The 27,420-nt window shown below is 51.0% G+C and overlaps 1 protein-coding gene across 2 annotated transcripts; it reads left to right on the top strand.

Moving 5' to 3' along the window:
* The first annotated feature begins 1,490 nt into the window (after nucleotides 1–1,490).
* FAS (Fas cell surface death receptor) lies at nucleotides 1,491–27,182 on the top strand. 2 transcript variants are annotated; one of them, XM_055323158.1, is made up of 10 exons: nucleotides 1,491–1,579; nucleotides 14,533–14,698; nucleotides 19,310–19,447; nucleotides 20,603–20,711; nucleotides 22,920–22,978; nucleotides 23,123–23,191; nucleotides 24,180–24,244; nucleotides 25,052–25,076; nucleotides 25,678–25,992; nucleotides 26,208–27,182. In XM_055323158.1, exons 1-9 carry the CDS (start codon nucleotides 1,550–1,552, stop codon nucleotides 25,962–25,964), a joined length of 948 nt encoding a protein of 315 aa, XP_055179133.1. In that variant the 5' UTR covers nucleotides 1,491–1,549; the 3' UTR covers nucleotides 25,965–25,992; nucleotides 26,208–27,182. The 2 variants fall into 2 exon arrangements, with proteins under 2 accessions (XP_055179133.1, XP_055179132.1); XM_055323157.1 differs by having other exon boundaries at nucleotides 25,678–27,182.
* Nucleotides 27,183–27,420: the final 238 nt, after the last annotated feature.

Below are 27,420 nucleotides of genomic sequence, written 5' to 3'. Positions count from 1 at the left end.
CACCCAGGGATCCCCTGTTTAAATTTTTTAGATCTAGAGTATTCTAAGATCATTTCACCACGAAACACGTGTCTCCCCTCAAAGCACCTGTTACTATCTCATTGAACCTGAGGGTCACTATGTGTGTTGGGGGGCGGGGGGAGGGATAGAAAGACCAGGGCCCGGGAGCAAAAATACTGAAGTTTAACTCCTGGCTCTGCTACCGATTAACTAACCAACTTTGCCAACGGCGCTGACACGTTTTTGGCTTCAGTTCTTTACTTGAAAAGTCAGTTTAATCAGCACCCTCCTCCCTGGGACTAAAATGATAAATATCGAGTAAGGAAGAAAGGTTTGTGAAAGTTGCTGCGTCATAATTAACACCCAGGAAGCCTGGTTTTGTCAGTCGTCCCCTCTCTGCTTCCTCTTTCCCTCTCTCCCTCCTATGGTATTTTTCTATTTCCATGAACTTTGTATTTGAGGATGTTTTGTATGTGCAGGAAGGTTGTGAAGATCATTGGAGTCCCTGCGTGCCACCTCCCACCCGCTCCCCGTTTGCTTCTTCTGTGTCTATTCTGTGCCCGACAGTGGCCCACCGGGGTCCTGGGGTCGGGGGGGGGGGTCCTCGGAGACGGTGCAGTGGAAGCTGCGGCAGAGGCAAGCGGGTCCCACCTGCAGGTCTGGGCCCCCTGTGCAGGGCAAGCCCTAAGGGGACGGAGGGTGCAGGGGTCCCCTGGCCCAGGCCTTGGGTCACCAAAATGTCACCAAGGCAGAGGCCCCGAGAGCAGAGAGTGGGCCAGGGGGAGGGCTCTGCGAACCCTGTGGACCAGGAGGGGGACAAGAGGGTCTGGCCTTGACCTTGACCCGGGCGCGGCCCTAAGCGCCCGAGACCTTCCCCTCCTGCCTGCGCCCTACTTTCGGAATCCCCCGTGTCACTGCACAGACTTCCCTTCGGTGAAATTCTTGCAAAACTACGTGAGCTGTTTTCCCAAACCAGCGGTGACTTCGAGCTGCCTTACCCCAAGCGCTCAACCCTCACAACCTTGTCATAAAGGAGGTTGGCCAAGACCTGAGCACCGGCAGCTCCTGGAGCCCGCGGCCCCGGCGTCCTGCCCCGGGCCCGGGAGGCCGGGACCCAGCTGAGCGCCCGCGGGCACTGGGAGCCGCCTGGACTCGGCGCGCAAGGCCTCGGGGGCCGCACCTGGACCCGTCGCCCGCCAGCAGCTGCGGAAACGCTCCGCGCAGGGAACGCCCGCCCCCTCCCTCCCCTCCCCCCCCCCCCCGGGCTTCCCCCCGCCCGCGGCCCCGCCCGCTCTTGTGCTCGGGACTTCCGGGACGGGCGGGGCGGGCTGGGGCGGGGCTCGGGCGGGGGCGGGGCTTGCGCTCGGGAAGGGGCTCGGCGCGGGGAAAGGGGCGGGGCGCGAGCGGAGAAATGGGCGGGGCTCGGGCGGGAAAGGGGCGGGCCGGGCGGGCGGGGCGGAGCCACGTGGCGGTCCCTCCTGCGGGCGGCGGGGACCGGGGCTAAGGCGGGCGCCGAGGCTGCGGCGGTCGGGCGGGAGCGCCCGGGACCATGTGGGGGGCCTGGGCCGTCCGCTGTCTGGTGAGTGGGCTCCCGCGGGCGCGGGGGGCGCGGGCTGCTCGGTCTCCTGCCCCGGGGGCGGCTGCGCTTGGCTGGAACCGGCGGCCCGGGTGTTCTCTAGGTGCGCTGAGTCCCGCCGCGCGCGGGTTCGGGTCGGGTGGGTGTGCGCGCCGGGAGGGATCGAGTCCCGGGGAGGGGATCGAGTCCGGGGAGGGGATCGACTCCGGGGAGGGGGGCGAGCCCGGGGAGGGGGAATCGAGTCCGGGGAGGGGATCGACTCCGGGGAGGGGATCGACTCCGGGGAGGGGGCGAGCCCGGGGAGGGGGAATCGACTCTGGGGAGGGGATCGACTCCGGGGAGGGGGACGGAGCCCGGGGAGGGCACCGACGGCCGCGGGCTCACGTTTCCCAAGAGTTCAAAGTTTTAAGGAAGAAAGCGCCCCCGGGGGCAGCGGGGAAACTTGAAGCTCCAGACCTGACTTTTCTGGGCAAAGTTATTCTGGGGCCGAAGGCGCCTTGGAGGCCTGTTTACCTTCCTATCACCGCGCAGAAAAAGAAACTGCTTTTGTTTCCCTTCCGGGAATCCTGCTCCCGCAGCCTGTGAGCCGCTCTCAGGTCGGGGCGTCCCCTCTGTCCGTCCTCTCCCTCCGCAGCCTTCCCCTCGTCCTTTCCGCCGCGGCCCACGGTGGCTTCTGCTCCGGCCGGAAAGCTGGGCCTCCGCCACCCCCGAGAGCCCCTGGCCACGACTGCCTCTCGGTGGCCCGTGAAAGACACTTGGTTCATTTTTTTGAATCTTTTTTTTTTTTAATTTATGATAGTCACAGAGAGAGAGAGAGAGAGAGGCAGAGACACAGGCAGAGGGAGAAGCAGGTTCCATGCAGGGAGCCCGACGTGGGATTCGATCCCGGGTCTCCAGGATCGCGCCCTGGGCCAAAGGCAGGCGCCAAACCGCTGCGCCACCCAGGGATCCCTGGTTCATTTTTTTAAAAAAGATTTTATTTATACATGCGAGACACACACAGAGGCGGGGACCCAGGCAGAGGGAGAAGCAGGCTCCCTGCGGGGACCTGACATTGGACTGGGTCACGACCTGGGCCCAAGGCAGATGCTCCACCCCTGAGCCCCCCGGGGCCCCAGACCCCCTCCTGGGGGTGCAGAGGCCCCTGAGCATCGTGGGTTCTCACTTTATTGGGACCGACCCAAGTTCCCAGCAGGGTGCAGGACGGTGCACAGGTGCCACCTGAGGCCAGTGTCAAAGCCCCCTGGGGAGGGGGAGGGGCTTCATCTCCATCTTCCAGGGGCGGAAATGGAGGCCGGAGAGCCCAGGGTTCAGCGGAGATCACACAGCTGCCGGGAGGGGCAGCGCTGGGGTTGATTTAGACCCGTTTCCCAAGTGCACCAGCCTGCGCCCAAGGCTGAAAGGAAAGAGATGGTGATGCCTGGAACGGTCTTAGGATTGGGGAAAAAAAGAGTGGCTCAGTGGTTTAGCGCCTGCCTTTGGCCCAGGGCATGATCCTGGAGCCCCGGGATCGAGTTCCACACCGGGCTCCCTGCATGGAGCCTGCTTCTCCCTCTGCCTGTGTCTCTACCTCTCCCTCTCTCTGTGTGTCTTTAATGAATAAATAAATAAAATATTTGAAAAAAAAAAGGATTGGGGAAAAAAGAAAAACTGGCGGGCTCTTTTGGGAGTCATATGCAATATTTGGGTCCCTTTTGAAACCCTGAGAGAAATCTCAAGATTCAAAACTGAGCTATTTGTACAGCGCAGACTCACTCGTTACTTCCTGTGCTTAACCCCCACGGTACTACAGTGTTGGTTACTTTGAAAAATCTCAGCTCTGGGGACAGCAATATGGTAAGTGTAGCAGAATTATCAAAGCCCAGAGGGAGCTACACTTGTTTAACTTTTCTGCTAGGCCTGTATTTAAAACACCAGGGACACTTTGTATGTACTGAATATGATGGTATCTGTAATATGTGTTTATTTATGATTACATAATAAATGGCCTAGGAGCTGAAGAAATTTAAGTTTTATTAGATGACATTTATAAAGGCAGACAAATAATTCTTTCTCCTGAAAAAAATCTGACACAACCCTATCATTTAGATAATCACTGTCTACATTTTGTAAACTATGCTCCATTTTGCCCCCCTGACGTGACCCTTATGTGTAGTTACACAGAATCCTTCCTCGCACCCACCACGTGTCCAGTAGCTCACCCCTATTATTATTATTATTATTATTATTATTATTATTATTATTTAAGATTTTATTTATTTATTCATGAAAGACACAGAGAGAGAAAGAAGCAGAGACATAGGCAGAGGCAGAAACAGGCTCCATGCAGGAAGCCGGATGTGGAACTCGATCCCCGGACTCCAGGATCACGCCCTGGGCCAAGGCAGGCGCTAAACCGCTGAGCCACCCAGGGATCCCCTCACCCCTATTATTATTAAAGAAGTTTCCACTCTGTCATGTCATCTCGTGTATGTCCAGCAAACACTGGCTTTTGCACCTTTGCACTTAATAGTCGCAAGGTTAATAAAATGGGGGTGGGCCTGCCAATCACATGGAACCCAGAAGCAGATGGGTAGCATGTTGAGGGGCTGGGGGTAGATGGGACGGAGCTCCCTCATTTTCCCTTTCCACCTTGTCCGCCTGGTCCTCCTGCCTCTGTTGCTGTCCCCTGTCCCTTACTCTGTGCTTCTCTTCTTCCCACCTTCCTGGAGTTCGTTTTCCCTCTTCTAGTTTCTAGCTGTTGTATCCGCGGCACCTACAAGAAATCAGTTTGAAATCCCCAAACAATTTACAAATGTCTAACGGAGATTTTTTTTTTATAATAAATTTATTTTCTAACGGAGATTTTTGAAAAAGCATCACGTAATTTAGAAATTTGTGTGAGAAATAGCTGTGGGCAGTGCTTTCTCTCTTCCTACCTTCTTTTCTTTCTTTTCTTTTCTTTTCTTTTTTTCTTTCTTTCTAACCACATGGCTCTGGTAGGTTTTGTCATGTACTGTTGAGGTCTGTGGTCAGGCAGTTAAGTTACTAGATGCCCAATTTCTTCTACGTTTCTTAGAACACTTGTCCTAAAATTATGCTGAAGGGAAAGGAGAGGACATTTGGGAAAAAAAAATTAACGTATTTATAAAGAATCATATGAAAGATTTTCAGTGGAAAAAATAAAGAACAGTTGTTTAATTTATATCATTTAACCATTTTCCTTAAACCAGCCTCAGAAAGATGAAATGAGTATTTTTTTAAAGTAGGTATTACTTAGATCGCAGAGGAGTTGAAAAGTTTTTAAAATGAAGCAAATTTACGAAACTGTAATTTAAAACAGTACCAACCTGGATGGAAAGACACAAACTCGTGAATGATGTCAAGATTGGGAGGCAGAAATGAGATTGATACAAGGAGCCCATCAGAGCCACCATATCGGCTCCAGTGAGAAGAAGGAAGTCTCCTCTGGTGGATTAGAGTTTATTCTAGAGAAAATAAATTTTATTTCTTGCCCTAAGTTTAGAGGGGGGGGAAAGCAAAGTAGTGAGAGGCAAAGGAGACCAAGGATTTGGATGCAAGTCTCTTTGGGACACTAGAGGAGTCATTTACTTCTAAAGGACCCCCATAGTGGGACCCTCAGCATCTGCAGGGAAGGCGATGCTGCTGGGGTGCTTGGGGGGAGGGGGAGCCAATGACTGTGGTACAACTGGCAGTTGGAGAAAATAGCCAACACTTAAGAGATGTTTAAAAACCTGAGTAAGGAAATCCCCCACTCGAAAACCCCTAGTGAGCAAACTGTCTTTTGGTAAATTATCTCAGGTCCCAAAAGTCCCTCAATAAGCACATGTTTTGTAATAGGTACTAAAGACTGTCACCTTGTGATGAAAACCAATAAAGGGGCCTGTACTAAAAAAGTGGATCCAGAAGTAAAAAGCAAGTCGAAACCAAGTTGAGGACAGTGGATCTCTTTCTTCTCCTTCAGTAGATACAGGTAGAGAAATTGGCCAGATGATGCCAAACAAACAGTGACTTTTGAAAAAATAGAGTCATTCTTTATTGTATATCACCTAAAACAAGATTTTTTTTTTTTTACGTTTTACTTATGGCCTGTTAGTTTTGTCCACACCTGTCCATAGTTGAGTGCTACTTATAGTCTGCTTTCTCTCACTCCTTGGACACACAACTTTAATCTTACAGTTTGTAGTGGATGCATGTACAGCGAAGGCTTTTATTCAGTGAACCTGAATTTCTAGAATTCTTATCATTTATTATTTATTACTTTTTGGGTGATCTACTGTAGTAACAAAACCATTTCTAGTTGTACTGGAGTCTACCTATATTTTATTCCCGAAAAAAAATTATTTGTAGGGCCAGTGTCCGTATCGTAGTGCTTAGTATTTATTGCGTTGTTTTTGCTTATCTGTGTGTATCTGTTCGCAAAAGTTTGAAAACAGCATTTAACCAGCTAGAAAATCCTTTTGGTTTTCTGGAAGACCCTTCTTCTTTTTTTTTTTTTTTTGGAAGACCCTTCTTTTAAAAAGAAAAATAAAGCACCCGTCGCTTCTTAAATGGTTGGACTGCTGCCCCCAATGAAGCCTCTTAAACAGGAACAAATAATTCCATCTACTTGCCAGCCTTTATTTTCTTTGAAGTGAGATAGAAGTAGTGGAGCTCTAACTAAACAGAAAGACGGATCCCTGTGAGATTGGCAGCTCCGCCTTCACCAGGAGGAAATGAGCTGGTTCTGCTCTTTGAGCTCTGCTTGCTTCTGGTTTTGGAACACACTTTGTGCAGCCACGCCGCTCCCATCACTGGGCATTTAGAAACAGCCGCCTCTGTTGGACGATTGGCCCGAGTTCCACCAAGGATGTAAGGATGACCGTGAATTTAGTGTGGAATCGGGGCATTTTGAGCAAGGCCGGCCTTGTAACTTATAAATTACCAAATCAGACTACAGCTCACTGGACGGCTGTACGCAGCCCCCCAAGGCAAGCAAGCCTGTGCCGCAGGTGTTGCTCAGCTGCCCGCTGGGGTAAACTTGCAGGATCAGAATGAACGTGGCCACGGAGCCGTGGATGACGGACTGTCCTCGGTCCAGTGATGCCAGGTCCCAGATTTACTCACGTCTGCGTTCTGGGAAGCAGTACAAATGCAGGACGTGGGCAGCCCCGGTGGTGCAGCGGTTTGGTGCTGCCTGCAGCCCGGGGCGTGATCCTGCTGATCCTGGATCGAGTCCCACGTCGGGCTCTCTGCATGGGGCCTGCTTCTACCTCTGCCTGTGTCTCTGCCTCTCATTCTCTCTGTGTCTCTATGAATAAATGGATGAATAATCTTAAAAAAAAAGACAAAAAAAATGCAGGACGTGAGAAACATTGATACTTTTGATTTCTTAGGGCAGAGGCCTTGGAAGAGAGAGAGAGAGAGAGAGAGAGAGAGAGAGAGAGAGAGACTGCGAGGGCTCAGAGCGTGTGGCTTGTGCCCTTGCCCCTTGCTGGTGACCGAGCTTCAGTTTCCAGCCACCCCCCCCCAAAAGAATCCTTGATCAAAGTAGACTTCCCATGGGTGTCTGATTGGATTTAGGCCTGATTTCCGAAATTGAGCAGCCACTGCCCCAGACTATGGTTTTTTGTCTGTTTAGCCCACGCGGGATTGAGACGTACAGTAAATACACACAAGTACCTATTTTGAATATTGGTTGCCCCCTAAACGTTGGAGGATTTTGGTTGCTCCTGAAAAATGGAAGACCTGGGCCCACCTGCTGCGTGGCCCCCACTCCCCTCACCTCCCCGTTTCCAGGAGCCACCCGGTCTGTGCTGCGTCTCCGGCCCCCAGCCCCTGGGCAGTGACTCTGCGGCCCTCCCATTATGTTTTCTCCACCAGGATTACTCCTCTTCCTTCAGGCCAATTTTTGGAATCGTTATTTCTCCCCGAGAAGCAGACTTGGTGATTTGCAAACGCGGAGCATAGAGGCTGTTGGTCTGTAAACCTCCGCAGCTTCTCCCCTGTGACTGTGGTGGTGGCTGCCCTAGGTCTTCCCCTGTCTGTCCTCGGGCTGCGGTGAGCATCCCCCGAACTGGGAACTTGCCAGGGATGATCTCAGGGACCCTGATTCTTTACATCCATGGTGGGACCTGCACCGTTTTTTGTTGTTGTTGTTGTTGTTGTTGTTGTTTTTCAGGGCATCACTCCCTGTGATTCTGAGGTCTGTCACAGTTTTGAAGACTATTTTTTTGTGATTCTGAGGTTTATCACAGTTCTGAAGACTATTTTGCGAACTGTAGCTCTAAAATCAAAATCTAATCCCAGGGTAGCCCTGGTGGCGCAGCGGTTTAGTGCCGCCTGCAGCCCGGGGTGTGATCCTGGGGACCCGGGATCGAGTCCCACGTCGGGCTTCCTGCATGGAGCCTGCTTCTCCCTCTGCCTGTGTCTCTGCCTCTCTCTCGCTCTCTCTGAATGAATAAATAAATAAATAAATAAATCTTAAAAAAAATCTAATCCCAGGTAGAATTTTCTAGATTCCCTTATTTTCCTTTATCGTTGCTTGATCACTCAGAAGTCTAGCCAGTCCCTTATGCCCACTGCCTCGACTCGCTCGCTCTCTCCTGGTTTCCCCAGAAACTGGCCTTAAGGCCAGTTTTTTTATGTACCCATTTTTTTTTTTAATAAGAAAGTGGATCTTCACTCCTCTGTTTCCTGTAGAAAAACATATTTCATTTCTCTGTATTTTACTGATGCACCTGCTACAGAATGTCACTGCTCTTTCCTTATTTTTTACACTAATAGACTAGAGATGCCTCCCAGAGTTGGTTACTGGTCCTGTTAGAATTTCTTTTTCGTCACAGGTTCTAAATAACTAAACGTCAGCCAGCCAGCAAGCAGAATTAGCGCAGCTCCGTTTCTTGTGCCGTTTACAGGACGGGGCTCAATCTAGAAAAACTTCACCGACTCTTCGAGGCGCCTGTTAGTCATTCTTGCCGTTCGAAGAGCTAGCCTGTTTCACTGCCTCGTGTCTTTTTTCTTTTTTTTAATTTGCTGCTTTAAAAAATTATTTTCCTGTTTGCTTTGAGCTTCACTAAGAACAGAAAAAAAAGGTGATGATTTTTTTTTTTTTAACTTCCTTTTCAAATCCTAGCTCATCTCAGGGCATCTGATTCTTTGGTGCAACCCAAAGGGTAGTCCCAATTTTTTCCAGCCGGTGGCTTCATCCAGCCCGGGGTGTCACCCTCGCTGGCGTGTCAGATGTCCCTTGTTGGCCGTCCCGGAATGGGGACAGCCTGTCGCACCGCGGTGAGGCCCTGGGGGCTGTCCTCCGGCCGGCTCTGCCCGCTTCATTCCTCGTGAAGAGATGGGCGAGACCCGCGGGCCCCGAAGGCTCAGGGCCGGTGCAAGGCTTCTAGTCGGGGGGCTGCCTCGTGGGAGAGTGCAGTCCCATGGGCGTCGTGGCTGCTTCTGAGCAAGTCCGCACCCTTGGGGGACGGCCGGGTGCACCCCGCTCCTTCCTGAGCTGCAGCCCAGGGCAAGGTGTCCACCTGAGGAGGGCTGTCCTGCCCCCGCTTTCGGACCCTGGGGACGTGGCCTTGCCCTCGGGGAGCTCCCATCACACCTGCCCCGTACCCCCACCGTGCACTTGCTGGAAGGTTCTCCATGTAATCAACACCCGGGCTTCCTGTCCTGCTAACTGGAAATGGAGTGAGTGGCTCGTGCCCCAGGGGGGACGGAAATGCTGAGGAGAGTGGCCTCAGTCACTGGGCCCCGTGCCCCCAACCCCGTGGGGCTCACCCCAGACGCTGTGCCCCCGACCGCTGTGGGGCTCACCCAGGGCCCCGTGTCCCCGACCCCTGTGGGGCTCACCCAGGGCCCCGTGTCCCTCACCAGGCAGAGTCAGTGGATGGGCTGAGCCCCGCTCCACATTCCCGTGGGTGAGTCACAGGGAAGCGCAGTCTTGGATTTGCAGAAAACATCAAATCCTGTAGATGACGAAAGACTCCAGACGGTCCATTTGTTGAAATCCTGTCTCGAGGCTGAACAGGAGCGCGGGGTCCCTCCTGGCTGGGCCATTCCCTCTGTCCCTGCGGCGTCCAGCGTCCCCGGGACTCCTGCTGCCACCACGCTGCTGACCTGCGTGGCCCAGGATGGTGATCTCTGTGTCTCTGTAGCTTAGCCGAGGACCTGATGGCCTTCCAGGGTCCCCAGGGGGTGACCTGCCTGGAGAGCCTTTCCCGAAAGCCACCCAGCAGCTCTTCCCCAGCGGCTTCCCCCGCTGTGCGCACATGCCCTGTCTGTCGGGGCCTTCCCACCACCCCAGACCCCGATCCCGCACCCCGATCTCGGACCCCGATCCCAGCGGCTTGCCGCTCTGCAGGCCTCCGGCGCTCGCGTCTCTCCCCATGCATCTCCCCGCGCGTGTCCGAGCATCTCCCTGGTGCTTCCTTGCGTGTGTCACGGTGACTGGGCCCCAGAGCTCAGACACTGCTCACTCCTTCCCTGGGACGACTTTGTGAGGGTGTTTTGGTCTTGGTTTTCTGCTGCTGTTGCTTCTTGGTGAGACGGCATTTCGGGGGGTGGCCCCTGAGTAAAGCAGGTGGGGTCCCCGATGCGGGTGGGCCGCTCCAGCCCTCAACCACACAGACCGTGGGCCCCGGAGGAGGAAGAAATTCGGCCGCGAGGCTGCCCCTGGACGTGAGCTGCACCCCCCGCCCGTGACTGCAGCCTGGGGTCCTGCCGGGATTTGGCCATGCCCTGCCTGCCCCTCCTCTCTGCCCCCCCCATCCTGTTTCTGTTTCCCCAGAGAACCCTGTCGTGCCTAGCTTGCATGGACAGTGGGAGCCGCCTTGCTCTGGCCCACGGTTGGTTCCCAGGTGCCCGACTGGCACATGGGGGGCGCCCAGCGGGGCGTCGGCTCGGTTCATTATCCGACTAACGGATTAGCGAACATCCCAGCAGAATGGACAGTCGGGGTTGCTCTCCCTGTTTCATCTCCAGGATGAGGGACCTGTAAAACTATTCTTATTCCTCATTTTTTTCCCCAGCTGGTTATCCTCTGTTTTGTTTATTCGCATTTATCAGACCTTTCATTTCATCCATTTTCTGGCCTTTGCAGCTCTTCTGAAAACAAGGGTTTTGAGCACTCAGATCACTTCATTCTCTGTGGGTTTCCTGCTTTGTCAGAGTCAAAATGCCCCAGTTCCTGCCTGAGCAGTTTGGGTTAAATCTTTGCATACTGCAAACTTGAGTTAATGCAGCAATTGAAAAGCAAACACAAGCTCTGTGGGGCACTGGCTGCATCACGTCATGCAGCAGCCACTCTGTGCTCTTCAGGCCATCTTCCTTTTTCATACTTAATGTCGTTTTTTTTTTATGCTGAACTAAGTAAGAAATGTTTCCAGAAATTCAGCTCTGCGAAGTGGATGTGATCAGATGTGAGAGGAGTTGGTGCTGAAGTCGGTGCCCCTCGGCCAGTGATGCCCATGTCTTCCAGGTTTCTGCCCCGGGCTTCGCGTCCCTCAAATGCTGGCTGGATTTTGGTTTCCAATGAAAAACCTCAAAACGAGGGAGAGTATACATCTGACTTGTCACCTAAACCAGGAGTTAATAGTGTCTCAGGAATCCGGGGTGGAATCAGGGTGCCAAGCAGGAGAGGGGCCCCGGGTCACAGGAGCCGCACCCGCAGCATCGGGTTCCAGCTTTCCGAGCTTTTCAGCAGTTGAATCTGTACCATTTTCTTCAGTTTCTGGTGAGACATCAGAGTTGAACGAGGGGAACATTATTATGTCCCCTCTTCGTGGCAGTGGGGTCACGGACCCCAGGCAGGAGTCGCTTCTACTCAGTTTGGGTGCCGAGGCTTCATGTTCCGTTATCTGTTGCAAACAGGACTAACGGGTCTCTTCCAGGTATGGACAGATTTTTATTTTTATTTTTATTTTATTTTATTTATTTTATTTATTTTTTAAAAAAGATTTTATTTATTTATTCATTACACAGAGAGAGAGTGAGAGAAAGACAGGCAGTGGGAGAAGCAGGCTCCGTGCAGGGAGCCTAACATAGGACTCGATCCCGGATCTCCAGGATCAAACCCCCGGCTGAAGGCCACGCTAAAACTGCTGCGCCGCCGGGGCTGCCCAGATTTTTTTTTTTTTAAGCAAATTTATTTTATTAGAGTATGCCATCACGTCTTTATTTCCTAGCACACCCGATGCAGTTGCTACGCATTGGCGATTCTTCTCTGATCTAGAAGAGGAGCTGATATTAATGGGATGATCGAATGACCCACAAATAAAGCAAGAAGTGGGGAACCGTCACCACGAGAGAGAGACTGATACTGATAAAGATCTTTTGCTCCAAGTTGCGTGTCATGCCTTGGACAAAGGTCATAGATTCAGACGTGTTTTTAAAGATTTATTAGAGAGAGAGAGAGAACAAGCATGTGAGCACAAGTGAGGGGAAGAGCAGAGGGAGGGGGAGAGGATCCCAAGCAGACCCCAGCCCTGCTGCCGCCCACCGAGCCCGGAGCCTGGAGCTCAACCCCAGGAACCTGCCATCGTGGCCTGAGCTGAAATCAAGAGTCGGACGCCGAACCGACTGAGCCGCCCCCAGCACCGCAAACTTGTTTTAAAAAATAAGAGTCGTGCAGATATAAAGCGTAACTGCTCCCCACCCCCCCACCCCCATCAGTGCACTACAGGTAACCTGCCCGTGGGCAAATCTGCTTTTGGAGACTTCATACCCACTTTCTCTTACAGCCCGTGTGTTTCTTGCCTTGTAGTTGCAGAACCTGGCACATAGTAGATGCTCAAAAAATGTCTGTTGGACCGAAGAGGCAGGGAAGCTAGTGTGCTCGGCAGTGTCCCTGTGACCGGGGCGCTGGGCTCGCTTGTCCTGTACACACAGTTGCTCACGCACAGGAGGGCAAGCTGAGGCCCGGGGTCAGGCCTCTGGTCCCTTGGGTGCAGGGAAGGAGCACCGTGAACGCTGCTGGGGGACTCGGGCCAGTCCTAGCTCTGCCTTTTGCTGGACAGTGTCCCTGGTCAAGGACATATTTTCTTGATACTTTGGTATCGCTTTCCCTCTCGGAAGACTGAATGTTAGGAATGCTTTTTTTTTTTTTTTTAAGATTTTATTTATCTATTCATGAGAGACACAGAGAGAGAGAGAGAGACAGGGAGAAGCAGGCTCCATTCAGGGAGCCTGATGCAGGATTCGATGCTGGGACCCCGGGGTCACACTCTGGGCCGAAGGCAGGCACTCCACTGCTGAGCCCCCCGGGGGCCCTAGGAATGCATTTTTACAGACATCCATCCGGAATAGAGGCAGGCAACCACATCTCCCTCGCCCCTCCGTCCTCGGAGGTCCGGTGACACCTGTGACCTGAAGGGGATACAGGCCTTAGTGACAGAGGGGGAAGGGCTAGGAGGGAAGAGGCAGGAGCGCCCGTGGCAGTGGTTTCTACATGAAGAACATTTAGTTCTCTCGACTTGGAAGATGCTAGTATTATTACTGTACCTTAAAATAGGGGAAAAAATAATATGTGCCATAAAAACCATGAGCTAGGATCTTAACAAAAATCCTCAGAACTAATACTTAAAATTATTTGTGATGTTTGACAATAGACTTTACATATTCCACCTAAAACGAGAGATTATTTATGTTTATGGTTAGACCAAAAAAAAAAAAAAAAAGCAAACGCAATTTAGGAAACCAGAGAGAAGAATCCCATCAGAGACCGCCCCCAAATGCTTCCATACGTCTTAAAGGGCTCATTTTTCTAAGAAATTGTAGTCGATAACTCAGATAATTCTGACGCAGTATCGCTTAGACTGATAAGCTTTTATCTGTGGAAGAAAGGGACCCAAAATAGACTACAGCTTGGTTTCCCCCCTGAAAGAAGTTCACCTTTTTTTCTGAGCAAAACATGAAGAAAATCCCAGCTGAGTCATTGTGGGGTTGGTTAACCAGACAGGCTTGCAACCCAATTGCGTATTCTGTGGTCGCTTTATAAAATGGGAAGAGATAAAACATGTCACATCATGAAACAAGAAGAGATAAAAACCCAAGCACCGGGTTTGGGAGAAATTATCACTTTTTATCCTCATAATAACCCTTCAAGACGGAGCGCGCTCTGGCCACTTGTGGGTCGCAGTCGAGGATCAGCTGGTTCCATGACCTCCCTGAAGTCGTTTTGAACTTTCTCGATTTTTCCTTCTTTGTTCTCTTGTTCCTCACTAGAGCTTCATGGTGATGACAGTGATAATAACAACATAATAACCATGCGGTGCCCTGGGCGCCTGCGTCTTCTGCGCGGAGCTGCAGGGCTTTTATGATCCCAGTGTACCCATGAGGAGGCGACCGTTTCCGCTTTATTTTATTTTATTTTATTTTATTTTTTTTTTCTGTTTCCATTTTAGAGATGAGGGAACAGGGTGACGGGCACTGAGGGGGGCACTTGGCGGGATGCGCACTGGGTGTCATGCTCTGTTGGCAAATTGAACTCCAATAAAAAAAAATAAAAAAAAAAATAGGGCAGCCCAGGTGGCTCAGCGGTTTAGCGCCGCCTTCAGCCCAGGGCGTGACCCTGGAGACCCGGGATCAAGTCCCACGTCGGGCTCCCTGCGTGGAGCCTGCTTCTCCCTCTGCCTCTGTCTCTGCCCCCGCCCCTCTCTCTCTCTCTCTCTCTGTGTGTCTCATGAGTAAATAAATTTTAAAAAAAAATCTTTAAAAAAAAAAAAAAGAGATGAGGGAACAGAGACTTGGGGAGTCCGGGTGCCTCTGCCCACAGCGACGCGGGGGTGGCAGCCAGGGTCCCCTCGAAGCCCAGGGCCCGGCCCTCCCATCCGCAATGCTCTTCCTGGGGTGCTTGGGCGCGTGGGGCCGTGGGCGTCGGCAGGTGCAGCCGCAGGTGCAGCCGCAGGTGCCACCCTACACCTGCTCTCCGGTGGCCTCGCCCCGCTCACTGAAGCTCTCCTGCTTTTCCTCGGCAGACGCTCGCCTCCATCGCTGGACCGTGGCCCAGGGGGGTGAAGGCTCAAGTGACCGGCCTCAGCTACAACGTGTTGAGATCGGGTAGGAACGTCACCATGGGAGACGTCAGGTGCTGGGAAGACCCGCTTCACGGGAACAGCCTGTGCTGTGATGCATGTCCTCCTGGTGAGTCCGCAGACCCCCGAGGCAGCTTGAGCGTCGGGCTCAGGAGGGGTCGCTGCTCCTCTGGCGCTTGGTCCTCCTGCGTTAGGACGTTATCCGGGGAAAGAAACAACAACTAGGAAATTACCTTCCCGAAATGGGTTTGTTCACCTCTTTCCTGCGTGGCTGCCGTGGACGCGAGGACAGGGCATTCACAGGTGATGGGTGCCCCTGGAGGGAGAGGCTTTCTCTCTCTTTATTTTTTTTTTTAAATATTTTATGTATTTATTTATTCATGAGAGAGAGAGAGAGAGAGGCAGAGACACAGGCAGAGGGAGAAGTAGGCTCCATGCAGGGAGCCCAACGCGGGACTCCATCCTGGGTCTCCAGGATCACGCCCTGGGCCTAAGGCAGACGCTCAACCGCTGAGCCCCCCAGGCGTCCCCCCCTTTTTTTTTTTAATATCTCTCTCTTTAGCTCCACTTTTCAGTGGCGAGAGAAGACGGTCGGAATTTCAAGCTTCTCACAACAGAACTGATTAAATGTATCCTCGCAGCTGGAGCTCGGACAACGAGGGACCCCCACCCTCAGGAGGTGGATCTCTGACAGCGAGGGACCCCCGCCCGCCCTCAGGAGGTGGATCTGGCAATTCCCCTCAATCAGGAGGTCTCTGAGCCTGCAAAATGCATTTGCATTTTTTGCAGCTGAAACTAGACGAGCTAGAAGAGCAATGGGCGCAAACCCAACGGTCTTTTAACCCCAGCGGTTTGAAATGCAAACCAATCTCAGATCGGAAATCCTTCGAACAGGAGCAGATGGGACGTTTCACAAAGTGTCGTCGAGCGGCCCTTTCCTGCAGCTGGAGCCGAGCTGGCACCAGCTCGCGGCGTCGGCATTTCGGCTGCGCTGTGAAGTGGGACAGGGACATCCGGGGAAGACCCGTGGGAGCTGCCGCGGGGCCGTGGGCAGCAGGCTGTGGGGCCCCCAGCAGCCCAACGGCTCAGGGCCTGGGTGCGGAGATCCTACCAGCCCCCTTGCAAGGCCCCCCGTCCAGTTGTTAATGACCCTCAGGGAAGCTTGGCCTTGCCATCCAGCCCATTCATACTTAAGCCTATTCACGTGTACTCTCCTCTGGAGAGGAATCCGGAACAGCTCCCTGGCTTTCTTATAACTTGCCAGGCACCATCTATTTGTCCAGGAGCTAGGATCCTCCTTCATATTTTTATTTATTCATTCATTCATTCATTCATTCATTCATTTATTCATGAGAGACACACAGAGAGAGAGAGAGAGAGAGGCAGAGATGCAAGCAGAGGGAGAAGCAGGCTCCCAGCAGGGAGCCCGACTGGGAACTCGATCCCAGGACCCCGGGGTCATGCCCTGGGCCAAAGGCAGGCGCTTAACCACTGAGCCACCCAGGCTGCCCTCCTTCATATTTTTAGAACTTAAAATGTAGGTTCAAACAAAATCAATATGCTTTGTCCATCTTGCTGCCAAGGATTTGTGTCTGTTTGCTTTTCTTTTATTTTGCATTTTTAACAACTTTTCACTTAAGACGTGCCTTCAGCCCCGGTGGGTTTGCCTTTGAGATAAGAACCCTCATAAACCACGACTGGAATGTAAGTCCTTGGAACCCTTTAAGAAAGAAATTCAGATAGGTGGGCCCAAGACTTGAAACCGTTCATGCCTACTGATGCAGCAGGGTTATGGGGGACACGTATTCAAAAGTAGTCAGAAGTCAAGGAAAATGTACGCATGACGTTCCATTGTGATACCCAGGGATACGGATTGTTTTGGGGGAATTGGAGTCTTCAAGAGTTGGAATGTCTCCATCAACTATGTCATGTTTTCTGACGTAGCCTCAATGTATAAATTCCCCAAAGGAATTTCTTTTCTGGGGTGGGGAGAGAATCCAGAGCAGGTGCCACGCCCAGTGTGGAGCCCAACGCAGGGCTCAATCCCACAGCCCTGAGCTCACGACCTGAGCCAAAACCAGGAGTCAGACGCTCCCTGATGGGAGCTCCCCGGAGCCTCCCAAAGGGGTCGCTGGCCCACCTGCCTGCTGGATTCACGGACCCTGCTCCACGCCCCAGCACCCTGGGGTGCTTGGCACACACTAACCCGCTTCCTGCTCCTGCTCCCTCTTGTGGGGCTGTAGGCTCGTCACTCTTCCAGCTGCTTCCAGGTCTTTATGCTCGTTGGTGTTGTGGAATTAATACGTAATTTAACGAACTATTATATGAGCCGATGCTGTACAAATACAGAGAAAAGACAGATTCCTACTTCTGTGAAAACTCATTTGCATGTTTGGAGGATTTTATTCGGGATGAGCTGCTATCGGAGTTGTTGGTGAATGAGAGGAGGTCAGAATCAATGGGGAAAAAAATCACAGACCGCTTGAAAGCCTTTCGTATAAATTATTGGTACCTGGAAGGGATTTTTCCATCAGAAAGAGAGGAAGCAAGGAAAGAAGGGAGAGAGGGAAACAATGAAGGATGCAGGGAGGAGGGAAGACAAAGAAAAACAGGAAGGAGGCTTTTTGAAGGTCACCTATGTGAGAAAGAATCTGGAATGCGTATTACTCTCTCCTTCGCTGCAAGGCTGGCCGATAATCACTCAGTTATATTTCGCTGATTAAAATATTCACAGTATGGTTTTCGATGATACCCTAGGTGAACCGACAGTTCTGATTACTTGATCGATAAGTGCTCATCACCCACCTTACCCAATAAGAAGGATTCTGGGGCACACGGCACACGTGGCACACCTGCGTATACTCCCACGTGTACAGGTTCCCCGCGTGGATGCACCAAGATAACCATGACGCTCCCGCATGGGAGTTGACATGGAATTGCTCCTACCCTCCCCTAACCTTTCCAGGTTCTATTACGCTCAGAAACAAATGTTTTTTATTTTTTATTATTTATTATTTTTTAATTTTAATTTAATTTTATTTTTTATTTATTTTTATTTTTAATTTTTTATTATTTTTTATTTTATTTTATTTTTTATTTATTTTTATATTTTGTTATTTTTTATTTAATTTAACTTTATATTTATATTTATTTTTATTTTTTATTTATTTTATTTTATTTATTTATTTATTTATTTTTATTTTTTTACTTTTTATTATTTTTTATTTTAGAAACAAATGTGTTTTAAAATCTCATTTTTCAAGACAGTAGGAGCTCCTGGGTGGCTCAGTGGGTGAAGCAGCAACTCTTGATTTCGGCTCAGGTCGTGATCTCAGGGTTGTGAGATCGAGCCCCGCGCTGGGCTCCACACTCAGCGAGGAGTCTGCTTGAGAGTCTCTCTCCTGCCCCCACCCCGCTCACTCACGCTTTCTCTAACTAAAACAAATTTACTAAAGAAACCCAAAACATTCACTCATTTTTGATATTTTGATAAATTTGGGTTGTGTACGTTGGAGGAGAGAAAACCCCGTGTTTACAGTCGTGTGGTAGGCATTGTGCTAGGCGTGTTCTGCAGGGTAATTCTTTAAAGGGGCCAATTCGTCTAGAAACCACGATAATACCACTGGCAAATCAGCAAAATTCGACAAAATTGTTCTTTGGTTCAGCGCTCTCAGGCATTGCCGTGATGTTCCACAGCCCCAACGCATGGTATTTGAATTTGGTGCCGGGTTTTCAGAATTCATTTTGTTTTCTTTGTTGACTACACAATATCGCACCTGTCTCCATCTCATGATTTGCTTATGTAGTATTTTGTTTTCTTAAAAAGAATGCTGTGAGGTTATTGAGAACAACGTGTGCCCAGGAAGGAGCAAACGTGTGGGGCCGATTAGACTCTGCCTATTCTTTTTAATTAGTTACACCAAGAATAATCAGAGCCACTAGCCATGCTTTCCTCTTAGATTTTCCTTCGTGCTTTCTGTCTCTTTCTTCTTCACCCTCCGTCTCCTGGCCCTAATCCCCAAGGCACATACCACCACTTGACATCATAGATTGGTCCGGGCATTGCCTGTGTCCTCCCTGGAAATGCGAAACCCTCGGAGACCTAGACTTTGTCATATTTCCTGCAGGATCTCTGGCTCCTGACAGGGCCTGACCCACACTAGGCATTTAATAGACACTTGCCAAATAAGTGAAGTTTCAGCATAAAGCATTGTCATCCAAGGCTTCCTGACACCAATACAATGACTCGCTTTATTTGAAAAGTAAAGCAAATGTGAGTATTACTTATAATCGTGTGAACTAAGACAACAAATCTCATAGCAAATTTTGTTATAGGTATGCTCATGCCTTCCCATCAAAACACACTCTGTGCCTTAATGGCAAAAAAAAAATAGAAAGAGGAATGGATGTGAACCTCTGCCCTCTTTGCAAGGAAGTTGCTATAGGCTTCTGTGCATGTGGTCATTCCGTGCATTAAAAATAGTGTAGCTCATCCTCCGCTGTCTGTAGGCACAGTTGTTGGGTGACTCTTTGGGCTTTCGTCTTGGGAGATTTCCCGTGTGTTGACATGATTTTTATGATGACCGCCCCAGCGCCACTGTGTTTCTATACCATTAGTCTGACGACTCTGACTCCCGCTCCTCCTCACCCCTGCATATCTCCCACGCTGTTGTACGTCCACCTCGTGTTCCAACGCTGCCTCCATTTTTCTCTTGGGCAGGCACACGGAAGGAAAGTGACTGCATGTCTTATGCGGGTAAATCACACTGTGTGCCCTGCCAAGAAGGGGAGGAGTACACAGACAAGACGCATTTGTCTCCTAAATGCAGGAGATGTGGAATCTGTGATGGAGAGCATGGTAAGTGTCTTTAAAGCCATCAGAAAGGCCAGTAGTGCCACTCCATGTAGAGCCATGTATAATGCACTTTGAGGTTTTGAGGTTGGGACCTACTCTGGTGCCGGGTTGGCATACAGGGGCGGGCAGGATGGAGCTGGCTGGAGTGAAGCAGCGCCAGGTACCGAGCTAATCACTAGTCTAGACATTTGCATATCAAATCTAGGCAATTTTCCCAGAATGATGAAATAAGAACCTCGTGAACAGGTGCGTAAATTCTGTTTTCCTGCCTTGATTTGTGTTCTTGGTATAGCCGGCAAGAGCTCAGGAGCCTTCTGATACAAGGACAGAGGAATCCAAGAGGTGGGTGGGAGGCTGGAGGCTCCCTCCCCTTTGGAGATCTGTTTTGTCCTGATTAATTCTAACTGAGGACTGGAATTTTTATGGATGCCTCAATCTGTCATGAGAGCCTGGATCCAGATGTAACAGAAAAACTCCCCAGTTTCATTTCATATCAAGAAATCCCAGGACATAAAGCTTTTCTTGTCCCTTTTTGGGCCCTAAAGCAATGTTTCTCCACCCTAGCTGTATGTTAGGATCACACAGGGCACTATGAAAAATGTTCACATTTAGGTCCCACCTCAGAGCAATTAAATCAGAATCTCTAAGCAAGGGCTTTGGCATTGGTCTCACTAAGTGTTGACTAGGGCCTGATACTCTGCATTTCCTTTTTTTTTTTTAAGATTTTATGTATTTATTTGCAAGAGAGAGCGAGCAAGCATGAGTAGGGGAGGGGCAGAGGGAGAGGGAGAAGCAGACTCCCCCCCCCCCCGCCCCCGAGCTGGAAGCATGACACGGGGCTCGATTCCAGGACCCTGAGATCACGACCCCACCCCCCAAGGTGGGTGCACAAGCCATGCCCTAAGTAGCCAGGCCGTACAGGAACGGGGCAATCCTTCCAGCAAAAGTGGGGCTATGTTGGTTGCTGGACTGTCCATCTGTCCTCTTCAAACCCTGCCCAGTGATTTCAACTGCTTCACCTGGGGTTGCCTCTTTTGCAGGTGAACGCTACCTGTGTGTTGCAGAAGGTGTGCTGACGTAAGGGTAGATCGCAAATCTTCTCTCGCGGCCCTTGCTCATCAGCTGCTGTAACTAATAGTCTGCAAACTGGCTTTCTAGGCTTAGAAGTGGAAAGAAACTGTACTCAGACCCGGAATACCAAGTGCAGATGTAAACCAAACTTCTACTGTGATGTCTCTCCGTGCGAACACTGCAACCCGTGTAGCACGTAAGTTTTCATCTTTCTTTTTTTTTTTAATTTTTATTTATTTATGATAGAGAGAGAGAGAGAGGCAGAGACACAGGCAGAGGGAGAAGCAGGCTCCATGCACCGGGAGCCTGATGTGGGATTCGATCCCGGGTCTCCAGGATCGTGCCCTGGGCCAAAGGCAGGCGCTAAACTACTGCGCCACCCAGGGATCCCTCATCTTTCTTTGATCAAGGTGCTAGATGTACCTTGACAGACCATGTCATCCTGGGAGGGGGGGTGGGGGGGGAAGCAACACTGGCTGAGAGTCAAGGATTTGTCTTCTAGTCTTGCTCCACTTCCAAGCCACTAGACAACTACTGGTTCGTTCAAGCATCCAGTCTCCAAACGTTTATTGAATACCTCTAGGCCCCCAGGTCTGGGAGGGCCTCATGATGGTGGGACGAGTAGGGACCGTGGGGGAGGGACTTATGTATGAGAATAACGATAATAACAATACGTCGACCCTTCAACCACATGGGTTTGAACTGTGCAGGTCCACTTATAAGTGGATTTCTTTCAATAAGTGCAGCACTGTAAATGTATTTTCTCTTCCTTATCATGTATTTTATTTTATTTTGTTATGTTTTTGACAGAGAGAGAGTGTAAATAGGCGGGGAGGAGGGGCAGAGGGAGAAGGAGCGAGAAGCCCAAGGAGGCTCCACGCCCAGCACAGAGCCTTAGGGCTCCATCTCCCGGCCAAAATCATGACCTGAGCCAAAAGCAAGAGTCAGATGTTTACCTGCCTGAGCTGCCAGGCGCCCCTTCCTTTTGATTTTTAAGTAAAATGTTCTTTTCCCTAGCTGACTCATCGTAAGAATACAGTATAAAACGCATGTAGTACATGAAATGTGTCGATCGACCATTCGTGTCATCAGTAAGGCTTCCGGCCGACAGTAGGGTATTAGAGGTTCCACTTCGGGGGCGTCAGCAGCTACTTGAGGATCATCAACTATGTGGGGACAGAGGGGAGGGTCAGGGCCCCAACCCCCACGTGGTTCAAGGGTCGGCTATAGTAATAGTTCTAAGTCCCTCATAATCTCAATCACCGGAACCTCCTTGTTGTCATGTTGACTCCTTGTCACCAGTGAGCAAACAGGCTCACAGGGATTAGGTAACTCGCCAGGCGCATGGAGTTGGGGCAGGGCTGAGCCAGTCTGACCGTCGTGCTCAGATACCGAGGGTTTCCTCCTGCGCGTCCTGCCCACCACGAGACACCTGAGCGCAGGCTGGGTAGGCTTGCTGAGCAGGGTCGAGGGCGGGGCTGTCGACCCGTCATTATATTGTTCAGTGGGACTGTTTTGAAATAGTTTTTTGCAGTTTATGACTTTAAGAACATTGCTTTACTCCCAATTTTATTTTTTATTTTACTCCCAATTTATTACTTTTTAAATAATTTTTTACTCCCAACTTTATTTTATTTTTTAAAGATTTTATTTATTTATTCATGAGAGAGAGAGAGAGAGAGGCAGAGGGAGAAGCAGGCTCCCTGCGGGGACCCCGACGTGGGACTCAATCCCGGGACCCCGGGGTCATGCCCTGGGCCGAAGGCAGACGCTCCACCGCTGAACCCCCCAGGCGCCCCATTTACTACCAATTTTAAATCTTTGTCTGTTTCATCCTTTTTCCAATTTATCAATATTTTCATACCTTCCTTTAACTCTTGATATCTTAACAACAAGCACAGTCACTCTAGGATATTTCTTGTCCAAACATCCAAATTATGTTATGAATTTGTACCAGCTTTATTTTTTTATTTATTTTTAATTTTTTTTTTGGTACCAGCTTTAGATGCTAATCTAGCAATACCCGGGGGGAGGGGTATGTTTGCCGGAGATGCAAAGATGACTAAAATGGCCCTGGATTTACAGTGTGGTGTCCTTGCAGGTGGTCAAGGAGTCCACCCCCCAGGCTTTTTAAAATTTCCTCTGTTTTTTTTTTTTTAATTTCATTTATTCATTTTGAGAGTGTGTGTGTGTGGGGGGGGGTGTATGCACATGTGCACGTTCACGTGGTGGGGGGCAGGGGCCGAGGGAGAGAGAACCCCAACAGCCTCCGAGCTGAGTGTGGGACCCCGATGTGGGGCTCGATCTGTGACCCAGTGATCATGACTTGAGCCAAAATCAAGAGTGGGACACAAGCGGCCGCACCACCCAGACATCCCTGTTCCTTTGTGTGTTGTTTTTTTAGGTGTGAACATGGAATCCTTGAGAGGTGCACACCGACCAGCGACACCAAATGTAAAGAAGGTCATGATTTCTCTTTATGACTATGTCCTCCTTTCTCTCATCCCTGCTGTCAAAAATATGAAGAAATTTTACTCTTTGGGAGTCCCACGCTCGGTCTCCCGGGTTTCCTGTGCTCACGTTCGCTCTTCAATGTGGCTCCTACAGGATCCAGCTCCAGATACCTGTGGTTTTGCGTCCTCATCCCGATTCTGATGTCTGCGCTCGTGTGCTGGTGTAAGTGCTTACTTTGTTCAGACCGCACATTGAAATCACTTGGGAAGTAGAATTCACCAGAATTCCTCCGTGTCCTTCCCATGAGACGGCTCCTGCCGGGCAGGTAGCTCTCACGTTAAGCACCGGCCCTAACCGCACCCCTGCCAGGTGCTGAGAACTAGGTGGTACCATCCGCCAGCTGCTGTGTTTGAGCAGTTATCCTGGAGCTCGGAGTGGGTGGAAGGTCCCATCCTCATTATGGACAAGGGTTGACCGAGGATCAGAAGTGATCCCTGCATGCTCACCGAGGGCCCCACGGGAGGCAGGATCTTCCTGGGAAAGAGGCAGGGGACACCCGACACCTCTGTGCTCTGTGCCCCATCCCTGGGTCAAACGCCACAGTCTTTGGGTATTTATTTATTTATTTATTTATTTATTTATTTATTTATTTATTATTTTATTTTATTTTATTTTATTTTATTTTATTTTATTTTATTTTATTTTATTTTATTTTATTTTTGGGGGATTTTTTAATTTATTTCTGCCCCTTAACTTACGACACCAAGGCAATGGAGTTAACGCGAGGGTTATAGTAAAGCCAACAGGTGAGCCCCGCCTGGGCATGATCGTGATCGCCATTGAAGGTCCCTCGGAATCACTCATAAAGCACGGAGAGGTGACAAGTTTTAATGACTTGGATTCCAGGCCGCGGAATCCAACGTTCCACGCCCTGTGGCTCCCGCATCTGCCTCACACCTGCCACGTCCGTCCTGGTGAAGGCAGCAGCGGCGGCCGTGCCCTACGTCATTCTGACGAGGCCAGTGTGCTCACGGGGCGGCTCAGTTAGGACGTGACATGTCTCGAGAATGTTTGGCCTCATGGGGTGGGAGCCTGGAGAGCCGGTGCCTCCGTCCTTCCCCGTCACCCTCTCCTTGGTGGGATGGTGTGTCCTAGGGGCTTCCTCCAAGGCTGGGACCGGAGCCTGATAGAAGTTTCTTTGATCTTCCAGGGCTGTTCAAACGGCGCAGGACAAAAGGGAATGTCACCCTGGGACCCACACCGTCCCCTCCTACTGTAGGTGTTGGAACGTACACCCACTTCCTTAAGAAACTAGAGAAAGCGGCCATTTGGCTTTTTATTTGTATTTATCGAGAGTTTGTGGGCCTGGGTCGGGACGCGGGGGACGGCGCCTGGTTGACAGGAGGCTGCCACACAGCTCACACAAGGACGAATTAACCGAGTGCGAGACACACACGCCGTGGGAGCTGGCGGCGGGATGGGGCCAAGCCTGTGTCCTGTGCTGGTGTCACCGCAGGGACGCACGCATCACCCGGGCCCCGCGGACCGTGCGTCGCTGCTTCTCTCTCCAGCGTGAGAGCAAAGCGTTTCAAATCTCGGAAGATACGTTTGGGAGAGAAAGCAGTTCGCTCGATGAGCGACGATTTCTGCTTGGGGCCAGGGCTCTTTGAACTACTCTACCTTAAACCGTTTTGACATGTCAAAAAAAAAAAAAAAAAGAATAGTTGCTATAGAGAAAATTTGAAAAAAAAAAAAAAGAAAATTTGAGAATTATGTTCATTATGTTATTTTCTCAAGTCTGTATGAAAAGTCGTCTCGGCAAATTCCGTGAATCCCTTTGATTCTTTGCATAAAAGATAAGCTCACACACCTTAGTTTCTGGCAAAGCTGGAACTTTGCAGAATAAAAATTTCAATGGGAAAAGAATCCTTTTTAAGGACACAGTTTAGCTGATTCTGTGCATCGTGCTACTGGCTGTATTTCCTTCAGGGTTAAGGACGAATTAGACAATCAGATTTAGACTGTTATAAATATATTCTTATTTATCATGTTCTTTCCATTTTTTTTTTTTGTCTCCCCCAGGAAGTGATACCAATAAACTGTGCAGGTAAGGCTCCCGTCCTGTAATTGCATGGAGACGCTTCCTTCGAAGGTAATGGGCTGACTTCGGGGTAGACTGACGCCGCTGGTTCCGGGACGTGTTCCCGCCCTTCCTCGAGCTCACAGGCCTTTCTGCTCGGCGCCGAGTGCTTATTGACGGGTCCGCCGTGTAACTAATGCTCATAGTTAGAAGTGAATCGGGTGCAGTGGACAGGGTCCTGAGGCTCAGGGGCGGGACGCGGCGTCCGGGGCTCTGCCCGGGGCTGCTTGGCCTGCGAGTCACAGACAAGGTCCCCGGGTCGTTGCCTGCCTCCCGGTCTCTGGGTCACCGGTCGGCACATCATAAGAACGTCAGCAGGCATCTCGTCCAGGCCTCTTCCCTCGTACGTCTTGCCCTGTTGTGAGCAAATTACTGGGGGCCCAGGAGGGGTCGGGCTGGGGGCTCAAGCGGGTTTCTGGCTTTGTGTCTCCACCACCGGCCAGTGCTCCCCATTTCTGGGACTTAACTGGTGTCCCCAGCACTAGGAGCAGAGGGATCCGCGTAGTTCTCATTGGTGACAATTACATTCAGCAGGACGCGTTGTCAGAGACTGTCCCCTGCCTTTCAGACATCGACCTGAGCAAATACATCATCGGCATCGCTGAACAAATGAAAATAAAACAGGTCAGGGAATTCGTTCGGAAGAACGGGATCAACGAAGCCAAGATAGACGAGATCAAGAACGACAACCTGCAGGACACAGCGGAGCAGAAGGTGCAGCTGCTGCGTCACTGGTACCAGGTGCACGGGAGGAGGGACGCGTATCACACCCTAATCAGAGGCCTCAGAAAAGCCCATCTTCGCGCGCTGGCGGAGAGGATTCAGGAAACGATCCAGAAGGACGTTGCCAGTTAGCTTGAAAGTGGAGACTTCGGGCGTGAAGGTAAAAGCGCCAGCCTGGCCAGAAGCGGAAAACGGGTACCGAGGCCCGGGTACGCACCCTTGGGGGCAGAGCCCGGCGTCTGGGCTGCTTCTTCCCCGCTGTGCACGGGGCCGCCCTGTGCCCTTCGTTCCCTCCGTGGGGAGCTAAGGTCTGCGTTTGCTGGATTCCTGGAGTTTTCGTTGCGTCTGTTGATTCTCGGGCTCATGTGCTTGTAGGTCCCGAGGGTCACGTGGATCGGACTTGGCGCTGCAGGGGAAGATGTGGCTCAGAGTCGCGTGTGCAAGGACGTGTGCAAAGGACAAAAGATAGGAACACGCTCTGGTATCCAAGGGTGTGGGGTGGATTCCGCCCCAACCCAGAGTGGCCGCGCCGGGCCGGCCGCAGCCTCGCCCGTCCCTGTTGCACCGACCGGTCCCACGACACTCAGGATGGGAGCGTGTTTGTGGCCTTGGCACCTCGGGGAGAAGAAGCCCCGGGGAGCTCGGTGCACAGCTCGCCGCGACCTGCTAAGCTTCTGTCCCAAAGATCTCTGCTCAGATTCTGGGCATCTCGGCGTGACGTGCTCTGGTCTGGAATTCGCACAGGGGATGCTTGGGTGTCCTCCGCGCGCTTGCCCCTGCCCCGGGCCAAGCTGACCCACTTCCCTCTGATGTCGCAGCATTGCATTCCCACGAGGAACGCTCTCGGGGGTGCAGCCCTCGTGCCCCCTGCAAAGCACTGCCTGAGAAGCACACAGGACCCACCGGCCACCAGGGCCACTCTGGGAAAGTGCCGTGGGCTCAGAGGCAAGCGGCCCTTCGGGAAGGCAGCGGGGCCTGTCAGGCCGCGGAGCCACCGGGGCTCACGCCGCCACCGCTCTGGGTGTCCTGGTCCTGGGAGCCCGCTCAGCCGCCCCCTTGCGTCCTCGCTCGCTGCCCCCCAGCAAGGGGGACTCCCCTCCAGGGTTCGTGGTGGCCCTGGTGACTGCCCGCAGCTCCCGACCCCAGCCAGGGGCCCTTCCCACTGCACCCCCCTCGCTTTCCCATTTAAACACATCTGGAATCTTGTGTCAAATGTGAATCAGTAAATACTATTTATATTTATACAGACGGGAATTGAGAATGGAGACAAACCGAAGTAGGATTTACGACCATCAAAAGAGCTTAATGTTTGGAAATAGAAAATATTTAATTAAAATTATGTTTTCGGCATTTCTGGTGATGTCTTTTTTTTTGGTGGGGCCTCACATTTTGTTTTTGTTTCTCTGTGACCTGTCTCCAATTCTCTCTTGGGTCTCAGAAAATACTTCCTTTTTATTTATTTTCTAAGATTGATTTTATTTATTTATTTATTTATTTATTTATTTATTTATTTATTTATAGATTTTATTTATTCATGAGAGACACAAAGAGAGAGGGGCAGAGACCCAGGCAGAGGGAGAAGCAGGCT

This window comes from Nyctereutes procyonoides, unplaced genomic scaffold, assembly GCF_905146905.1.
Source record: "Nyctereutes procyonoides isolate TBG_1078 unplaced genomic scaffold, NYPRO_anot_genome, whole genome shotgun sequence".
Taxonomy (NCBI): domain Eukaryota; kingdom Metazoa; phylum Chordata; class Mammalia; order Carnivora; family Canidae; genus Nyctereutes; species Nyctereutes procyonoides.
The sequence above is the reverse complement of the archived record's forward strand: the minus strand, read 5'-3'. Positions and strand labels throughout refer to the sequence as shown.